Source organism: Caretta caretta, chromosome 4 (assembly GCF_965140235.1).
Source record: "Caretta caretta isolate rCarCar2 chromosome 4, rCarCar1.hap1, whole genome shotgun sequence".
Classification (NCBI taxonomy): Eukaryota; Metazoa; Chordata; order Testudines; family Cheloniidae; genus Caretta; species Caretta caretta.
Genome location: NC_134209.1, coordinates 123,538,735 through 123,554,483, shown reverse-complemented (window position 1 = coordinate 123,554,483; position 15,749 = coordinate 123,538,735). Strand labels below are relative to the sequence as shown.

Here is a 15,749-nt window from a genome sequence, read left to right as displayed (position 1 = left end):
TAGCTGTAGTGGAGTAGAACAAGTTAAACTTTCTCTAAGAAGTTTATTCTGTAGTGGTGATGGTTTTGTCCGATGTTGGTTTTCAAACTTAGAATCATAGAATATAAGGGTTGGAAGGGACCCCAGAAGGTCATCTAGTCCAACCCCCTGCTCGAAGCAGGACCAAATCCCAGTTAAATCATCCCAGCCAGGGCTTTGTCAAGCCTGACCTTAAAAACCTCTAAGGAAGGAGATTCTACCACCTCCCTAGGTAACGCATTCCAGTGTTTCACCACCCTCTTAGTGAAAAAGTTTTTCCTAATATCCAACCTAAACCTCCCCCACTGCAACTTGAGACCATTACTCCTCGTTCTGTCATCTGCTACCATTGAGAACAGTCTAGAGCCATCCTCTTTGGAACCCCCTTTCAGGTAGTTGAAAGCAGCTATCAAATCCCCCCTCATTCTTCTCTTCTGCAGGCTAAACAATCCCAGCTCCCTCAGCCTCTCCTCATAACTCATGTGTTCCAGACCCCTAATCATTTTTGCTTCTTTGCTTACATTTCAGCACTTAAATGGTTTCATTAGATTAGATTAAACAGTTTTGCTGTTTACATGTTAAACTCATGTCCTTGTGATTGGGAATGATTTTCCTTGTCACTTCAGGAGTTAAAATGAATATATTTCTCAGAGTTAGCAGTGAAGCAACAAGATGTTTCTGGTGAACTGGCAGTCAATACTAAATGTCCAGTTACATCAAATAACTATTTAAAACTAGAAAATGCAATGAACTAATGCACTAGTTTTTCACTTCTTCAGCGCTTTATTAATATTTGTCTTAGAATACAAATTAAGGGCTCAGTTGTTCTTTGAAGATACAGTTGTGTGCAAGAGGAGGTGATTCCAAGGTACACAGAACCAACTGCGATTGCCAGAGATGATTGTCTCGAGCAGCCACAGTACTTTCCAGAGCTTCCTGGCAGTTCAGCCACAATATCATCCTTTTAAAGAGTGCAATGTGTGCTCTTTGCAAGCCCCGGCAGCTCTGGTCCCAGAATGGAAAAGGTCATGGCCCTGCTCCCTCCACACTTCCTTTGGGAAGCACTAGGAACTCTGAGGAGGAGGAGGTGTCAGAGTAGTGTAAGGATTTCAGTTGTACTTTTGCCCATGCAGCTTCTTTTAGTGGTCTTATGCACTAGCTATCATTTTTGTTCAGGCACTAGTTATCATTTCTGTTCAGGAGAAACCCATGTGTCAACTAATAGGGGTCTTGTCAATTAAGATTGGCGTGCAGTGATTAAGCTGTCTAATGTATTTTCATTAATAGCAAATGATTTTTGTTACCGCTATCACTTTGTTTCTTCCAGGGCCACTCATTCTCCCCAGGATTAATAAAATAATCTAACTGAGAAGTGCCAATTTTAGTATGTCATGGTTATTACCATAGAAAGGTGGAGGGAGAAAGATGGATGAATGCTTTTAGCTTTTGTCTTAATAGCACTTCTACAAGGTGGCCTCTAAATATTCCCGCTTATGGGCTACACCGCCCTCAGCAATGCTCTTGGCGCCGACTGTCCTGGGTTTGGGGACCTTCTGTTGTTGTTTGTTTATTTGTGATATGATAGTACCTAGATATCATTATTCGTAATAAGGGCCCCCTTGTTCTAATCACTGTACAGACACATAATGTAAAGACAAATCTTGCCCCAAAGAGCTTACAAATCTAAATATATTATGAGAGACAACATGTGGAAATAATGAATAGATGGGGGGGAATGCAGGATACCAATAAGACAATTATGATCAATGTAATCCAACACAGGAGCTGCCTAATCATTGTTGAGTGTGTCTTGTAGATCTCATAGCAGAGTTGAGTTGTAAAGGAAAGATTTAAAGGAAGATACAGTAGTGGCTATGCTGATTTTTGTGAGAGCTCCTCCTGTGCATAAAGATTGTAATTGGAGGAAGCATGAAGGTGTTGAGGGGAAATTTGTGTATGGGCAATGAAAGATGATAGAGCAGAGGTAGGGGTTGGCAGCTCAATAACATATAAGAGATAATAGGTAGGGTGAGGCTAACCCAGAAAGAACCTTAAAAGTGAAGGCAAATAGTTAGTGTTTGATGCAGTGGAGAAGGGGCACCAGTTGAAGGATTCAGAAAGGGGGATGATTGGCTGGAGCCAGAAGCCGGGATGTTCTTTGCAGTGACTTTTTGAATGGATGAAGAAGGGGAGAAAAACTGTTCCTATTGGGACCTGTAACCTTTGATTTGTGAGTTCCCAATTAGTAACTTAAAAATAAGGTATAAAACCAAACTGAATTATTTAAGCCTCCAGAGTATTTACAGCAAATTTAATGTAGCAGAGGACTGTGAATGGCACAAAGTAATAGAATTAAAAACTTTATTTAATATAAAATATTTCAGCAAACAGGCATTACAGTATAACCATACACTCTGTCTATACTCTCATTCTTAGATGAAGTACTGCATTTAGGGGTGATCAATCCCTAATTGAGGAGAACGGTTATAGTCCTTTCTCTAATGGTACCTTGATGGTGGATGGGCGTGCCTAATCTAAAATTAGTGTGCTACCGTTTTTATAATCAATTATAATAATACTCCTTAATTAATGAACATTAAGTCCACCTTTTTAACATAATTAAGTATTTTTACTTTCGCATTAGCTATTTAACATTAATTGTCATTTTAGTTAACATCTGTGTAAATACCATACCAGTAACTATCAGTCTAGATAACATTTTCCAGAACGTTAACATTTTATCTAAAACACGTATAAAAACCAGTTAGGACCAAAACATGTTTACAGCATAACCAGGGATTGTGTCCTAATTTATCTTCAACTTGCCTCGAAATCGTCCCACTTTACATTACTCATATTTTACCAAGCCTCACTTAACTATCATCAAACTTGTTTTTACAAAATAGATTTTTGGGTGTTTCTATATAAATATAAGCACCACAACCCGCTCTATCGGCTACAGACCAGACAAGGCCTTACATGTTTCAAGAGGAGATTATAAAAGGATCTGTGATCCTCAACCACTTCAGGTCTTTTTTTTTTTTTTTTAAATTAGGTGTGAGGATACAGACCTTCGCTCCATGCCAGGAGAGCACTTTTTTGGTTTGTGTGGGTTGTGGTGCTTTGTTTTTTGTTTTGTTTTAGCCTCAAATATCCTGATAGTTTACTGTCATTATTGGAGTTTTGATATCTTAGATTATAGTCTAAAGAGTTTCTAGATAACTTAGTGGGCATAATAAAATGAGAAAAGGGAAGCAGTAGATTAAAAGGAAGAAAGATGATAAAAAATATAGAACAGAGTAAGGCAAAAGAAAAGCAAACAAGAGTGTTAGAAATAACAGTTGCACAACTAGTTTGACTAGATGTGGGAGTCAAAGGGAGAATTTCTGAGGGTCTGTGATATGAAAAAACAGCTGATCTGTGGGAGATCTGGGTTTTGTTTCTTGTACTTTGGATCACTGGGGACCAGAAGAATTGCAGTAGTAATTATGTCAAAGAGTCAAGTTTGATCCTAGGAATGGCTGTCAACCCTAACAGAGGACAAACTTGGTGGCGCAGGATAAAGAGAAAATCTAAAGCCTCACAATGATCACTCAGGCAAATTCAGAATTTGTAAGTCTATTCTTTGAGATAGTCAAGTTAAGCCTGTTTAGCTATATGAATGCAGAGAACTACTAGCCACAGAATAAATGAAGTCGGACCAAAGAGTGGGAGAACTTTATGTAATCCTTTAAGAATAATAAAAAGTAATTTCTAACTAACCATTTGCAATGTGTAAGGAAAGTAGAACAAGCAGAAATAACTAAACATAGTGTCCGTTTTGGTCAAAACAATTGCAAGTAGAACACTTTGGAGGAAAACTCGGTATTTTCTATATGCAGAAGACCAAGAAGAAAAAGAAAATAAAACAAAGTCAAGATCAAGAGGAAGAAGAAGCAGAGGAGTCAGAGTATGGTGAGGAACCAGTAAAACCCATCCCTCCTAAGCTGGCTGATAGGCTGGAGGTAGAGCAACAAGTTAGAGAAAAAGCCATCAACATCAGGAGAAAACCTGGAGAACCTGTTTTAATTCCTGAGTTGAGCCTGACTGGAAGTATAACTCCTAATGATCTGTGCCCCAGGTAAGATTGTTCTGAGACATTTATGGTTCTCTACAAATTAGTTTGTCATTTATAATTTTAGGTAGGTGAGGTAATATATTTTATTGGACCAACTTCTTTTGGTGGAAGGGACAAATTTTCATGGTTCACAGAGCTCTTTCTCAGGTCTTTGAAGCTTGAAAGCTTCTCTCTTCCACCAACAGAAATACATTACCTCATCTACCGTGTCTCTCTCATATCGTAGGACTAACACAGCTGCAACACTGCAAGTACTTATTATTTTGTCATTATCAATCTTCTGTTACATTTTTAGTTTGAATATTATTTATATTTAATTTAAATTAATTAAACTTTAGAAATACATTCTGAACACCCTGCTTAGCCTAGCTATTGGAATGTTCAGCACCTTCTTTCTAAAGTTGTTATAACTTTATTAAGTTCCTTTGTAGGTCACATTTAAGATCCTGCATATATTTATAACGTTGGGCAAAGTCCTGCAGGTTCCTCCGTGGCCAAGGAGGACCCTACATGCAGGGGAAGAATTGCAGTACCACTGTCACTAGAAAGAAAACAGGTGCAAAGTCGAGAGGCCATTCACTGAATTTTGGTAGCTCTTTATGTATCATGGAGACCAGCTCTGTGACAGCTCCCTGTGGGAATGGGGACGAGTATCTGTAGATACGCTGAGGGAGTGTCAGGGAAATGTGGTGGGTCCAGTGCAGGGGTGGGCGAACTTTTTGGCCCGAGGGCCATGTCTGGGCATGGAAATTGTATGGCGGGCCACAAATGCTCACAGAATTGGGGATTGGGGTGCAGACCCTGGGTTGGGGCCAGAAATGAGGAGTTCAGGGTGCGGGAGGGGGCTCTGGGCTGGAGCAGGGGGTTGGGGTGCAGGTGGGGGAGTGAGGGCTCCGGCTGGCAGTGTGGGCTCTGGGGTCCAGGATGGTGGGACTGAGAGTTTGGAGGGTGGGAGGGTGATCAGGGCTGGGGCAGGGGGTTGGGGTGCTGGAGGGGGTCTGGGGTACAGGCTCCGGGCTGCGCTTACCTCAAGCAGCTCCCGGAAGCAGCGGCAGGTCTCCTGTCCGCCTCCTACATGGAGGCGCAGCCAGGTGGCTCTGCACTCTGCCCTGTCCACAGGCGCCACCCCTGCAGCTCCCAATGGCCACTGTTGCTAGTCAATGGGAGCTGCGGGGGTGGTGCTTTGGGGTGGGAGCAGCATGCATAGCCCCCTGGCTGCCCCTATACATAGGAGATGGAAGAGGGACATGCTGCTGCTTCCGGGAGGCAGGCAGAGCCATGGCACACATGGAGTGGGGCAAGCCCCAGACTCCGCTCCCCGGCAGGAGCTCAAGGGCCCCATTAAAACGTCTGAAGGGCCAGATGCGGCCCCTGGGCCATAGTTTGCCTACCCCTGGTCCAGTGGATCAGCAAACTGCACAGATCCCACTGGCCATGAATCCTTTAGAGAGGGACAGTGGGCCACGATCACGTGTACAACTATGAGCTGTTGTAATATCTGTGGCCTCGCACATGTGAAAAATTTCACACACACCCCACTCAACCCATATACAAAGTCCTTTTATCTCAGGCTGTGGGTGAGATACTTAGCGACAGAATCATTTTCACAACCCAAAGTTAAAGGGCAAGGCACCTCTGCATCTGTAACTCATGGAATGTAGCAGATGCCAACCTAGCCCATCCCATGTAAAGTGTGTAGAGACACAGTCTTCACAGATTGTTGACCCTCTGGTTGTCTCCAGCTCCTCCCTCTGTTGTTTCCTGTTCCTACTACAGCCCAATACTGAGGTTTGGTCGGGGTTTTGGGGATGTTGGTGGTAACAGACAGCCAAACCAAAGACACAGTATGGGCAGCTGTGCAACTGGAATGTAGGCATTACTACAGACCAAGGACTATATTAGCTTCTGTAGTCTCCCAGTTGAATTTTGTGGCCAGTAGATACTTGCAGGCAAAACTCTTACTCCCCTGCCTGTCCTCAACACCCACCACCCCTATGCTCGCCTCTTCCCAGCTTCACTCTTGTAGTGGAGCTACAGTGGTTAGTCTGCAATTTTGGAACTTCCGCAACCATGGAGGAGGTTGAAAAATTTCACCAAATGTGAATGTTTTTTGTTTTCCCCCACATCAGTTATGTATATAAACAGCCATTTTTACAGTTGATAGATAATAAACTAAGGCTGCTTGCTTCTCCGTGGTTTAGGCCACCATGAGTACATCACACCTGAGCCCAAGTCCCTCCATAGGCTCCCAGGCAGCTTTGAAAAGGCCTTTCCACCATAAGAATGACACTCACAACATTGACACTCCCTTCTCCCCAAAAACCTCCAGTCAACAAATAACAAAAAATTACACTGAAGGAAACCAACCTTTAAAAATTATTTAAATCTTAAGAAAAAAAAAAAAAGAAGCAGACTTTTTATACTTGAAAAGGGAGAAATGTCAAAGACTCCGTGAAATCCACTAGAAACTTCACTGTCACTATCAATGTTATGTGGAAGGTGCTCAGACACCATGGGACAAGCAGTAGATAGAGAAGAAATTTACCCATTGTCAGTATTTCAAAGTTTAACACAGATTATTTAAGGAGTTTCAATTTCTTAAACTGTTCCATATCAAGATTATGCAGAAAATAGCTTTAGCATAAACCATTCCTGTTGCTGTTCATCTTTCACACTGCCAGCATATTTTAGATCCTGACTGCTTTTGATGTCGTTTATAATTTGTGCGGGAAAGAATTTTCACTAGATGAACAGGTCAGATTTTATCTCCACTTGAGGCTTCTTCATATAACAGTAAGAGGAAACATTTTATTTTAAAATCTTTTTGTATGCATGAGAAATCAAAGTAACTGGAATTCCCAAGTCATTTTCCTGTGTAGTGATGTTTCTATAGAGTGATTAATTGGCATATTTTTGGTTTTTTCTCTTCCTTTCTTTTCAGTAATCCGACTCATATAAAATACCCCAAAGAGCAAAGATATTTTGCACAAAATCTCTCTTGCTACAATTTATGTTCACAGGGCAGAAGTTTTAAGACGAGAAGATGTAAAGAAACGTTCAGTATTTTTAAAAGTCCTTTTCAACACTAAAGAAGTGTCGAGGACCGTCACCCGACAAATAAGCTCAGACTTTAGAGTTCACTTTGGACAAATTTTCAATTTGAAAATATTCAATTGGCCAGAGAGTTTGAAACTTCAGGTACATAATTCTTTTGCAAGGACTGCACTATGTAACAGATGTTAAAAAGACCATTTTAATTACTTGCTTTTACGCTCTATTTTTTAATAACAGCTAGAAGGTTGTGAAGTGTAGGTCCTCCAGGGCCTGAATTGTTTCCCTACCTCATCTCTAAGTGACAAAGATCTAACTTGGCAAATCGCATTTTTAGCCTGGGCATGTGTTGGGAGGGGAGAGGGCCAAGATTTGTCCCTTATCTCTTGGTCTGGACAGTGTGGACTGAGATTCAGAGAAGAAATTAAAACATCTTTAAAAAAATACACTTAAATTAATAGGTTCTGGCTCTATTCCGGGTTTCAAAAGGGAAATCAATATATGATTAAATTATATGGTTCTGTCGGTAAGTGAAGCACCTTTCTTACTGTTAGAGAAGCTGTGGTTTACGGCACAGGTAAAATGAATATGATGGTCATCTGTTCTACTCGGAAAACTTGTGTCCACAGAATAAAACTACTGGACCATTTGAAAACATTTAGTCTCTTGATCAAGTTGTTAACTTGAGTTAAAGGGAAGGGTGCACTCTCTGAATTCTGAAAACTGCTTCATTCGCTCGGAAAAGGATAATTCAATAATGTAATGAAGCAGACAATAGCACACTTTTAAAATAACACATTGTTACAGTGCTATGTCTAAGGGGTGCCTAATGCAACATTTATCATCCAGGCTGTCTTTTCATGGTACAGTTAAAGGTACACACTAGCCTCCTTTCTTCCATGCCCACTTGTGCCACCCACCCTCTTGCACAGGGGCAAGGTGTAGCTGCAATCCCTCCTCTCAGTGTAATGCTGAAACTGACCCTCCTAGTACCTCTTTTACTGCAAACCAGCCCGAAGGGGACCAGGAGGGGAGACAGGGCCATGGCACATGGTCCTGTGGAGCTGGCCAGGCACACAGAGGAAAATAGGCTGCACTGATCTAAGGGCTGATATAGTGTACATGCTCTCATTTGCTGGTAGCTCAGTAAAGGTTGTATCTTATGAGACATAGTCCCTCCAGTAGCTTCCCTGGTGTGGGGTGTCTCTGCCACCATCAAATTGGTCAGTAGTTGCATATTGTGTAGGAAGGTAGTAAGGGATTTTCATTGAAGGCTAGATGTTGCCCTAAATGCCATGAGGCACATGAGATGTAGAGGGGACACTCAGCAGCCAAAGTTGACAAAAGGGATTTTTATGAGTCAGCAAGGATTCCTCCTGGGTATTCCCTTAGAAAATTATCTTGTCCACTACTTAGTCATTGCTTTAAACACTGTACATATGTAAATCTTTAAATTGTTACTTATCAGTCTAATATTCCTCCACATCTTAATCATGTTAACTGCTTTTTTCTGAACACCCTCCAACTTACTCTTATCTTGTAGTAATGAGGCACCCAGAATTGAGTGTAGCATTTCACTACTTATGTCATTGCTTATTTCAGATATATGAAACAATGGGACTCAGCAGCACTAACTTGTTAGCAGAAATGTTTATACCTGTCCCTGAGACTACAGTTCACACTGATAATGCTCGTACAGAAGAAATAGAGTTTAGCAGCAACCAGCGTGTGATGTTGGACCACGAAGGAGTTGGGAGTGGTATGGATTCTTGCTTACTCTCAGTGGTGCTTGGATTAGAATGTTTTACTCTCAGATTGAGCCCAACATATTACTTTGACATAGTTTTACCCAAGTAAATAAAATATATTTCTGTATGTTAAGAAAGTTCTGCTAGTCTCAGGCATAAAGTATAATTCAATCAAGAGCATTTAGAACCTCTGAGACTGAGTTATATAAAACGGTCCCAGTTCATATTATTAAATTTGTGATGGGATTTTTCTTTGTCGTACTTTGTGAAATACTTTTAGTTTTTATGTAATAAAAACTTATGTGATTTTAAAAGGAGTTCTAATTGTTACTTTTCACTATTTAAAAATAGAATCATCTCTAAAGTTTTGACTGTAAGAAATATATGTAGTGGGACAGTATGAGCTAGTATAAAATCAGCATCGCTCCACTGACAACATTGATTTACAGCAGCTGAGAACCTGGCCCTGTAAAATATATTCTTGTGTACTAGTTTTTACTCTTCCTAACTGGTTTGCTTTCACACTTTAAAAATGCTTTATCCCTTTTCTTGACTTCCAGCAACATTAAATCCCAATAACTTCTTTCTCAGTTGGGTCCCAAAGTTCCTGCACTCCAGATTCCACCATTTTATTATTTTTTATTTTAGTAATAAACATTTATATAGTACTATAACATTGCACGGTGTTTTACAGATTCTTTAGAGATTAACAAATTGCTTTAACCATATCCCAAGGAGTTTCCAATCTTAAATTAGATAAATGTAGCACATGAAGATAAACTAAAGAGAGGAGTAGAAAAAGGGGCAATTAAGGTAAAAATAAAAATAATATTGAGTGTCGTATTATGAAGTGAGTGACTCATACATTTCAGTATTTTGCAATAGAGACTAAGGTAGGGCAACAGAGCAGGAGCAGCCTACACAGGAGTGAAGTCAGTGGTGGAAGGCAAGGTGAAAGATGTGGGTGCTGAGCAGAAGAGAGTGAGTGGGTTGAAGGCCACTGAGCATGCAAAAGAAATCTGATGAGGTTCAATAAGGATAAGTGCAGGGTCCTGCACTTAGGACGGAAGAACCCAATGCACAGCTACAGACTAGGCACCGAATGGCTAGGCAGCAGTTCTGCGGAAAAGGACCTAGGGGTGACAGTGGACGAGAAGCTGGATATGAGCCAGCAGTGTGCCCTTGTTGCCAAGAAGGCCAATGGCATTTTGGGATGTATAAGTAGGGGCATAGCGAGCAGATCGAGGGACGTGATCGTCCCCCTCTATTCGACATTGGTGAGGCCTCATCTGGAGTACTGTGTCCAGTTTTGGGCCCCACACTACAAGAAGGATGTGGATAAATTGGAGAGAGTCCAGCGAAGGGCAACAAAAATGGTTAGGGTTCTGGAACACATGAGTTATGAGGAGAGGCTGACGGAACTGGGATTGTTTAGTCTGCAGAAGAGAAGAATGAGGGGGGATTTGATAGCTGCTTTCAACTACCTGAGAGGTAGTTCCAGAGAGGATGGTTCTAGACTATTCTCAGTGGTGGAAGAGGACAGGACAAGGAGTAATGGTCTCAAGTTGCAGTGGGGGAGGTTTAGGTTGGATATTAGGAAAAACTTTTTCACTAGGAGGGTGGTGAAACACTGGAATGCGTTGCCTAGGGAGGTAGTGGAATCTCCTTCCTTAGAAGTTTTTAAGGTCAGGCTTGACAAAGCCCTGGCTGGGATGATTTAATTGGCTATGGGTCCTGCTTTTGAGCTGGGGGTTGGACTAGATGACCTCCTGAGGTCCCTTCCAACCCTGATATTCTATGATTCATGCTGGATATACATACGGCTGTACATCATGGTTCCCTGAGGGCTGACTTTTCAACCATATGTCTTTTGATTACCATTCAGGAATAAAATCACCTTTTGGAAAAGTGAGAGCCTTCTAGTAGTGGTTCAGTGTGCAGTTCGGAAAACAAATTCTTCCAAGAGTAGGTGTTGGTGCTATTTGGTGTTAATCACATTCTTTTCACAGATTCTGAATTAGTGTTTCATAAATCACAATAGGATACTGCAATTTTGAAACGTACAGGAAAGATCATTGTATATGTTTTTTGTTTTTCTCCTGGATGTAGGTGTGCCATTTTCATTTGAAGCTGATGGTAGTAATAAGATTACTATAATGACCTCTGGCAAAGTGTCCAATAGTGTTTCCTGGGCAGTTGGAGAAAATGGAGTACCCTTAATTCCTCTAGTATCCCAGCAGAAAACAGGGATTCCAAGGTAATATGCTGCAGTGATGTGTTGAAAAATTTAATATACTATGGTATTTAAAAGTATTTAGAAAAGAGGTGACTTTTAATAATCAAGCTATTACTGTCATATGGCTTTTTAAAATACAGAAACTTTTTTCTCTTATGTAGTTTATTCCAATGCAAAGGATATAGAGATAATATTTTAGGTAAATATTTTAATTAACATTTTAATCTTTTAACATTTGTTTGCTAGACAGCATAAAATGCTGAAAGAAGTGGCAGCTGATGCCTTCGTTATTATAATGGCCAGATAGCAAACTAGGGTCAGTGCAGTTTTTTCTTCTTGTTTCTTGTTAGAGTGTGAAGAGAACATTATTGGTAATCATCCCCAAGAAATACAACCCGCAAGCAAGGCTTATACAAAATATATTATGCATACAGTGTGTCTACTTTAAATGTCATTCTTACCATGGGTTGAGAGAAACTAAACTACAGGAGTGATAAAGAGGGTAGCACAGGTGTATTGTCTCTGTTGCTCTTATTTAATTGGTTAAAAATAAACCTGGCCTCAATTCATACTAAATTTACTTCCCAACTACTGGTCCATGTGAGCCCTGGAAGCCTGGTAAACTACAGAAATTAATACCTGGTCTGTATAGGAAAATCTCCCCTATCCTGAGGCTGCAAACTAGGCATAGTGGATTGCCCCTTCCCAGTGGTGGCAACTTTGGTCACTTCTGTGTAATTCCAATGAACTGAAAGGCATTACACCATGGATAAACATGGCCCTCTGACTCTACCATCAGCTCTTGGAAGTTATATTAGGTGACTGGTATGAGGTGAGCATGCTGTAAGTTTTCCCTGTCGTCTTAACGTGGGAAATAGTTCTTTCCAATGGTAATCCATCCAGTACTCTCTTTGACCCAAACTGCAAGAAAGAAAGTTATTCTAGATTGATTAGTTCATACTTACTGTATGGTGGGAGGTTGAAAGATCATTAGCAGCATGGAGCAGCAGCTCATTTATATGATCTCTGTTACTTCTGTACAATTGTGCAGCAGAGTTTTTTAAAATATGAATGAATGCAATGCTCATGAACAGTGCTGCATTGGCTGAAGTCCTTTGTTTGCCCATAGAACAGGTAAGGTCCATGCCTACCAGTACCATGGAACTAGCAGTGCATGGAACTAGCAGTGCAAGCTTCCCATACTCCTCCCTTCCCTCATGTGCTTGAAACCTGATCTGGAGAGTTCACATCTAGGAGTGAGAGGATATTTTTGGCTTGATCTCTGCGGAGACTTTCAAAAAGAGGGCCAATTGTGGTGTGGGGGAGGAGTTCCCTTAAATTTGTGCTGTCATAATTTTGCTCCTGAAAATATTAGCTTAAATTGGAGCCAGAATATTTTATGGTTTTCTAGAATTATATAGCCTGGAATGTTGTGGATATTTTTGTCTGAAGTGGATGCTTAAAGGATATCGGAGTCTGTTTTTCCCAGTGATGCTGAGTGTAGTAGGGCCAGTAGCCTCCTATGCACCCTCTTGTGGCCAGGGGTTTGTCTGCTGTACCCTGCTAACAATTTCTCTCCTCCTCAGGGCTGTCCCATTGTGTTGCCACCAGACAAGCAGTCTCACAGGCCTTCTGGTCAGGGTTTGGTCTCTAGGTCCTTCTGGCCAGGCTTTTATTCCTTTTCCGTTTTCCCAGTACATAAACCAAAACCGAAAACAAAAACATAATGCTTGCCTTGCTAGTCTTGCGCTCTGTCCTCAAGGGTTTCTCTTCCTCAGCTTACTGCCAAGCCTCCTGCCTCTGGGAGTCCCAACAACTCTCACAACCTCCCTTTATTGCAGCTTCTCTCTCATTGCAGCTTCTTGCTGCTGTTTTATAGGAACCACCTGAACATACATACATACATACATACAACTTCTTTAGTGCTAATGGAAGTTACCTCTGTTTGTCTTTTGTTGCACAGAGGATCTATCGTTCCAAAAGATAAAATATATTTAATTCCAAACACTTTCATAAACCACCATTCTGAAAATTCAAAAGCTTGATTAATTCCATAACAAAAAGCCTTCACGGTATTGTCATGGTAATTAATTGTACTGTCCTTTTCACAAAAGAAAACATTGTCTGTCCTTTTATAGATCATAAATATTTGTAGCAAAAAACACTGCAAGTCATGAAGAGAAAAATGCCAAAAGCTTGCTTGCTTTCTTATTGCGAGTCTATGATCAAATTTCATATTTCCAAGTGGTGGAATTTGCAGTCCAAATATTTTTTTCAAAAAATTATTCTTTATGTTTATTATATTGCACTGACCAAAAAAATACATCTGTTTTTAAAATCTGAATCCTTTGGTATCAACTATCATTTCAGTGCTTTAAAAAATATTGATGCGATTGCGTCTATTGGGACATCAGGCTTAACTGACATGAAGAAACTAGCCAAGTGGGCAGCAGAAACAAAGCTGGATCCAAATGACCCAAAAAATGCAGATCTGATGCAGCTGATAATGGTAAGAAGGCTTTAATGAAACCATTTTGTTGAAATCTGGGATTTGCAAAAAATGTTATGAGTCTTAAAGGATGTGAAGAAAATAATCCTGCTTTAAACACAAAAAGTAACAGTTGAATTCTACATGTAGTTGGTTTCAGAGTGGTAGAGTCTGTATCAGCAAAAACAAGAAGTCCTTGTGGCACCTTAGAGATTAACAAACTTATTTGGGCATAAGCTTTCGTGGGCTAGAACCCACTTCATCGGATGCATGGAGTGAAAATACAGGAGCAGGTATAAATACATGAAAGGATGGGGGGGTTGCTTTACCAAGTGTGAGGTCAGTCTAATGAGGTGAATCAATTAACAGCACGATACCAAGGGAGGAAAAATAACTTCTGAAGTGGTGAGAGAGTGGCCCATTACAGACAGTTGACAAGAAGGTGTGAGTAACAGTGGGGAGAAATTAATACTGGGGAAGTTAAATTTAGGATTTGTAATGACCCAACCACTCCTAGTCTCTATTCAGGCCTAATCTGACGGTATCCAGTTTGCAAGAGACTGGGAGTGGTTGGGTCATTACAAAACCTAAATTTAACTTCCCCAATACTAATTTCTCCCTACTGTTACTCACTGAGAGCCCTGTCTTACTCCCATTGAAGTCGATAGGAATTTTGCCATTCACTTAAAAAAATAGAATTGGGTTCTAAGTGATCATAACAACATACTATTGTGTTTGTTTAGAGGTATGAGCTCATCAGGTTCATAATTGAAACCAGGGTGAAAGTACACTTTTTTGGCTCTTTTTAGATCTGTTTTAGTTTCCCCTCTTGGTCTTTGTTTTTGGATTGTTTAGCTATGAGTAGTAACAGTCGACGGTACACTTCACCTTTCTCTTTCATTTAGAAAATAATCTCCCAATTGATTTTTTGTTTGTTTGTAAACAAGTCAAATGTTACAGATTTGAGATGCCATCACATTAGGAAGCATAAATGCATATCTAGAGCCCCTGGTCGCTGCCAGAAAGGAGGGTAAGCATAAAATGTGTAGAGTTCAAGCCAGTCTGGCTGGTTCTATATAATCTAAATGAAGAGATGAGAGGACAATCAAACTTTTAAAGTGAATGCGTGGTTAGTTTTTACACCCCATCTTCGTAAGAGGGCTCATCAACACCATCAAGTTATGGTACAGGGTTTACACACTGTCTGCTTTATGGAGATTCTGAGTTAGTTGAGTTTCCCTGTGCATGAAAATTAATTTTCTTTTATTCAGTAAAATTTTCCAGCCAGGTTGTTTTTCCAGAACAGATCATTAGTTTGGTTCAAGAGATTTATCTTTAAATCATCAAACAGTAAATCAAAATCTTGAAAATCTGAGGACGTAATTTGAGATGATTTTAAGACACTGATTTTCAAAAGTCAGGCACAATAATGTACATACAGTTGTGTGACTTTGAAAATTAGGTGTTTAAAGTTGACACAAGTTACCTTTTTAAAAATTTTGATGGAGTTAATAGTAACATTAATTATTTAGAGAAAAAAAAAAGAATCTACCTTATCACAATTTTGAAATGCATTCAGATGCTGAGCTGCATTTTCTGTGTCTCACTATATGACCAGTCTGGCCTTCTTCCTGGAAGTATCATTGGACTGGCAGCTCTGATTGAAAGATAAAACAGAACCATTCACAGGAATGGAGAAAATGAAACATGGTGTTTTTAATAAATAATACAAACATTAATTTAATATTGGGCACTTGATTTTGAAATGTTAAGCTAGTTTTGCATTGATATAACCCATTGATTTTCAGTGGAGTTCAGTGGTGTAAATGGAAAAGGGAATCCGACCATATTTTTAAATTAAATAAGTATGTATGTCGGACCAAATTGTGAACCCCTTCTCCCCTGGGGAGCAGTTGTTTACACAAGTAGTCCCACTGGAGGAGATCACACCGCTCAAGTGAGTAACAGCTCATTAATGGGAATGAAGCATTCACAAACTGCTCTTAGCTATCTCAAGCTTCAGTCCTGCAAAGACATACATATGTGCATGACTTTATCCATGTGAGTAATTTTAGTGAGTTGTAGGACTTG

General features: G+C 40.2%; 1 protein-coding gene across 6 annotated transcripts in view; it reads left to right on the top strand.

The window, feature by feature from the left end:
- The window catches only part of CC2D2A (coiled-coil and C2 domain containing 2A), a 139,577-nt gene that overhangs the window by 56,282 nt on the left and 67,546 nt on the right, over positions 1–15,749 (top strand). For all 6 annotated transcript variants that reach the window (XM_075128025.1, XM_075128023.1, XM_075128024.1 and 3 more), the window contains 5 exons: positions 3,900–4,138; positions 7,156–7,333; positions 8,789–8,945; positions 11,044–11,191; positions 13,541–13,679. In XM_075128025.1, the coding sequence (XP_074984126.1) occupies positions 3,900–4,138; positions 7,156–7,333; positions 8,789–8,945; positions 11,044–11,191; positions 13,541–13,679 (861 nt within the window). The remainder of the gene's footprint in view (positions 1–3,899; positions 4,139–7,155; positions 7,334–8,788; positions 8,946–11,043; positions 11,192–13,540; positions 13,680–15,749) is intronic.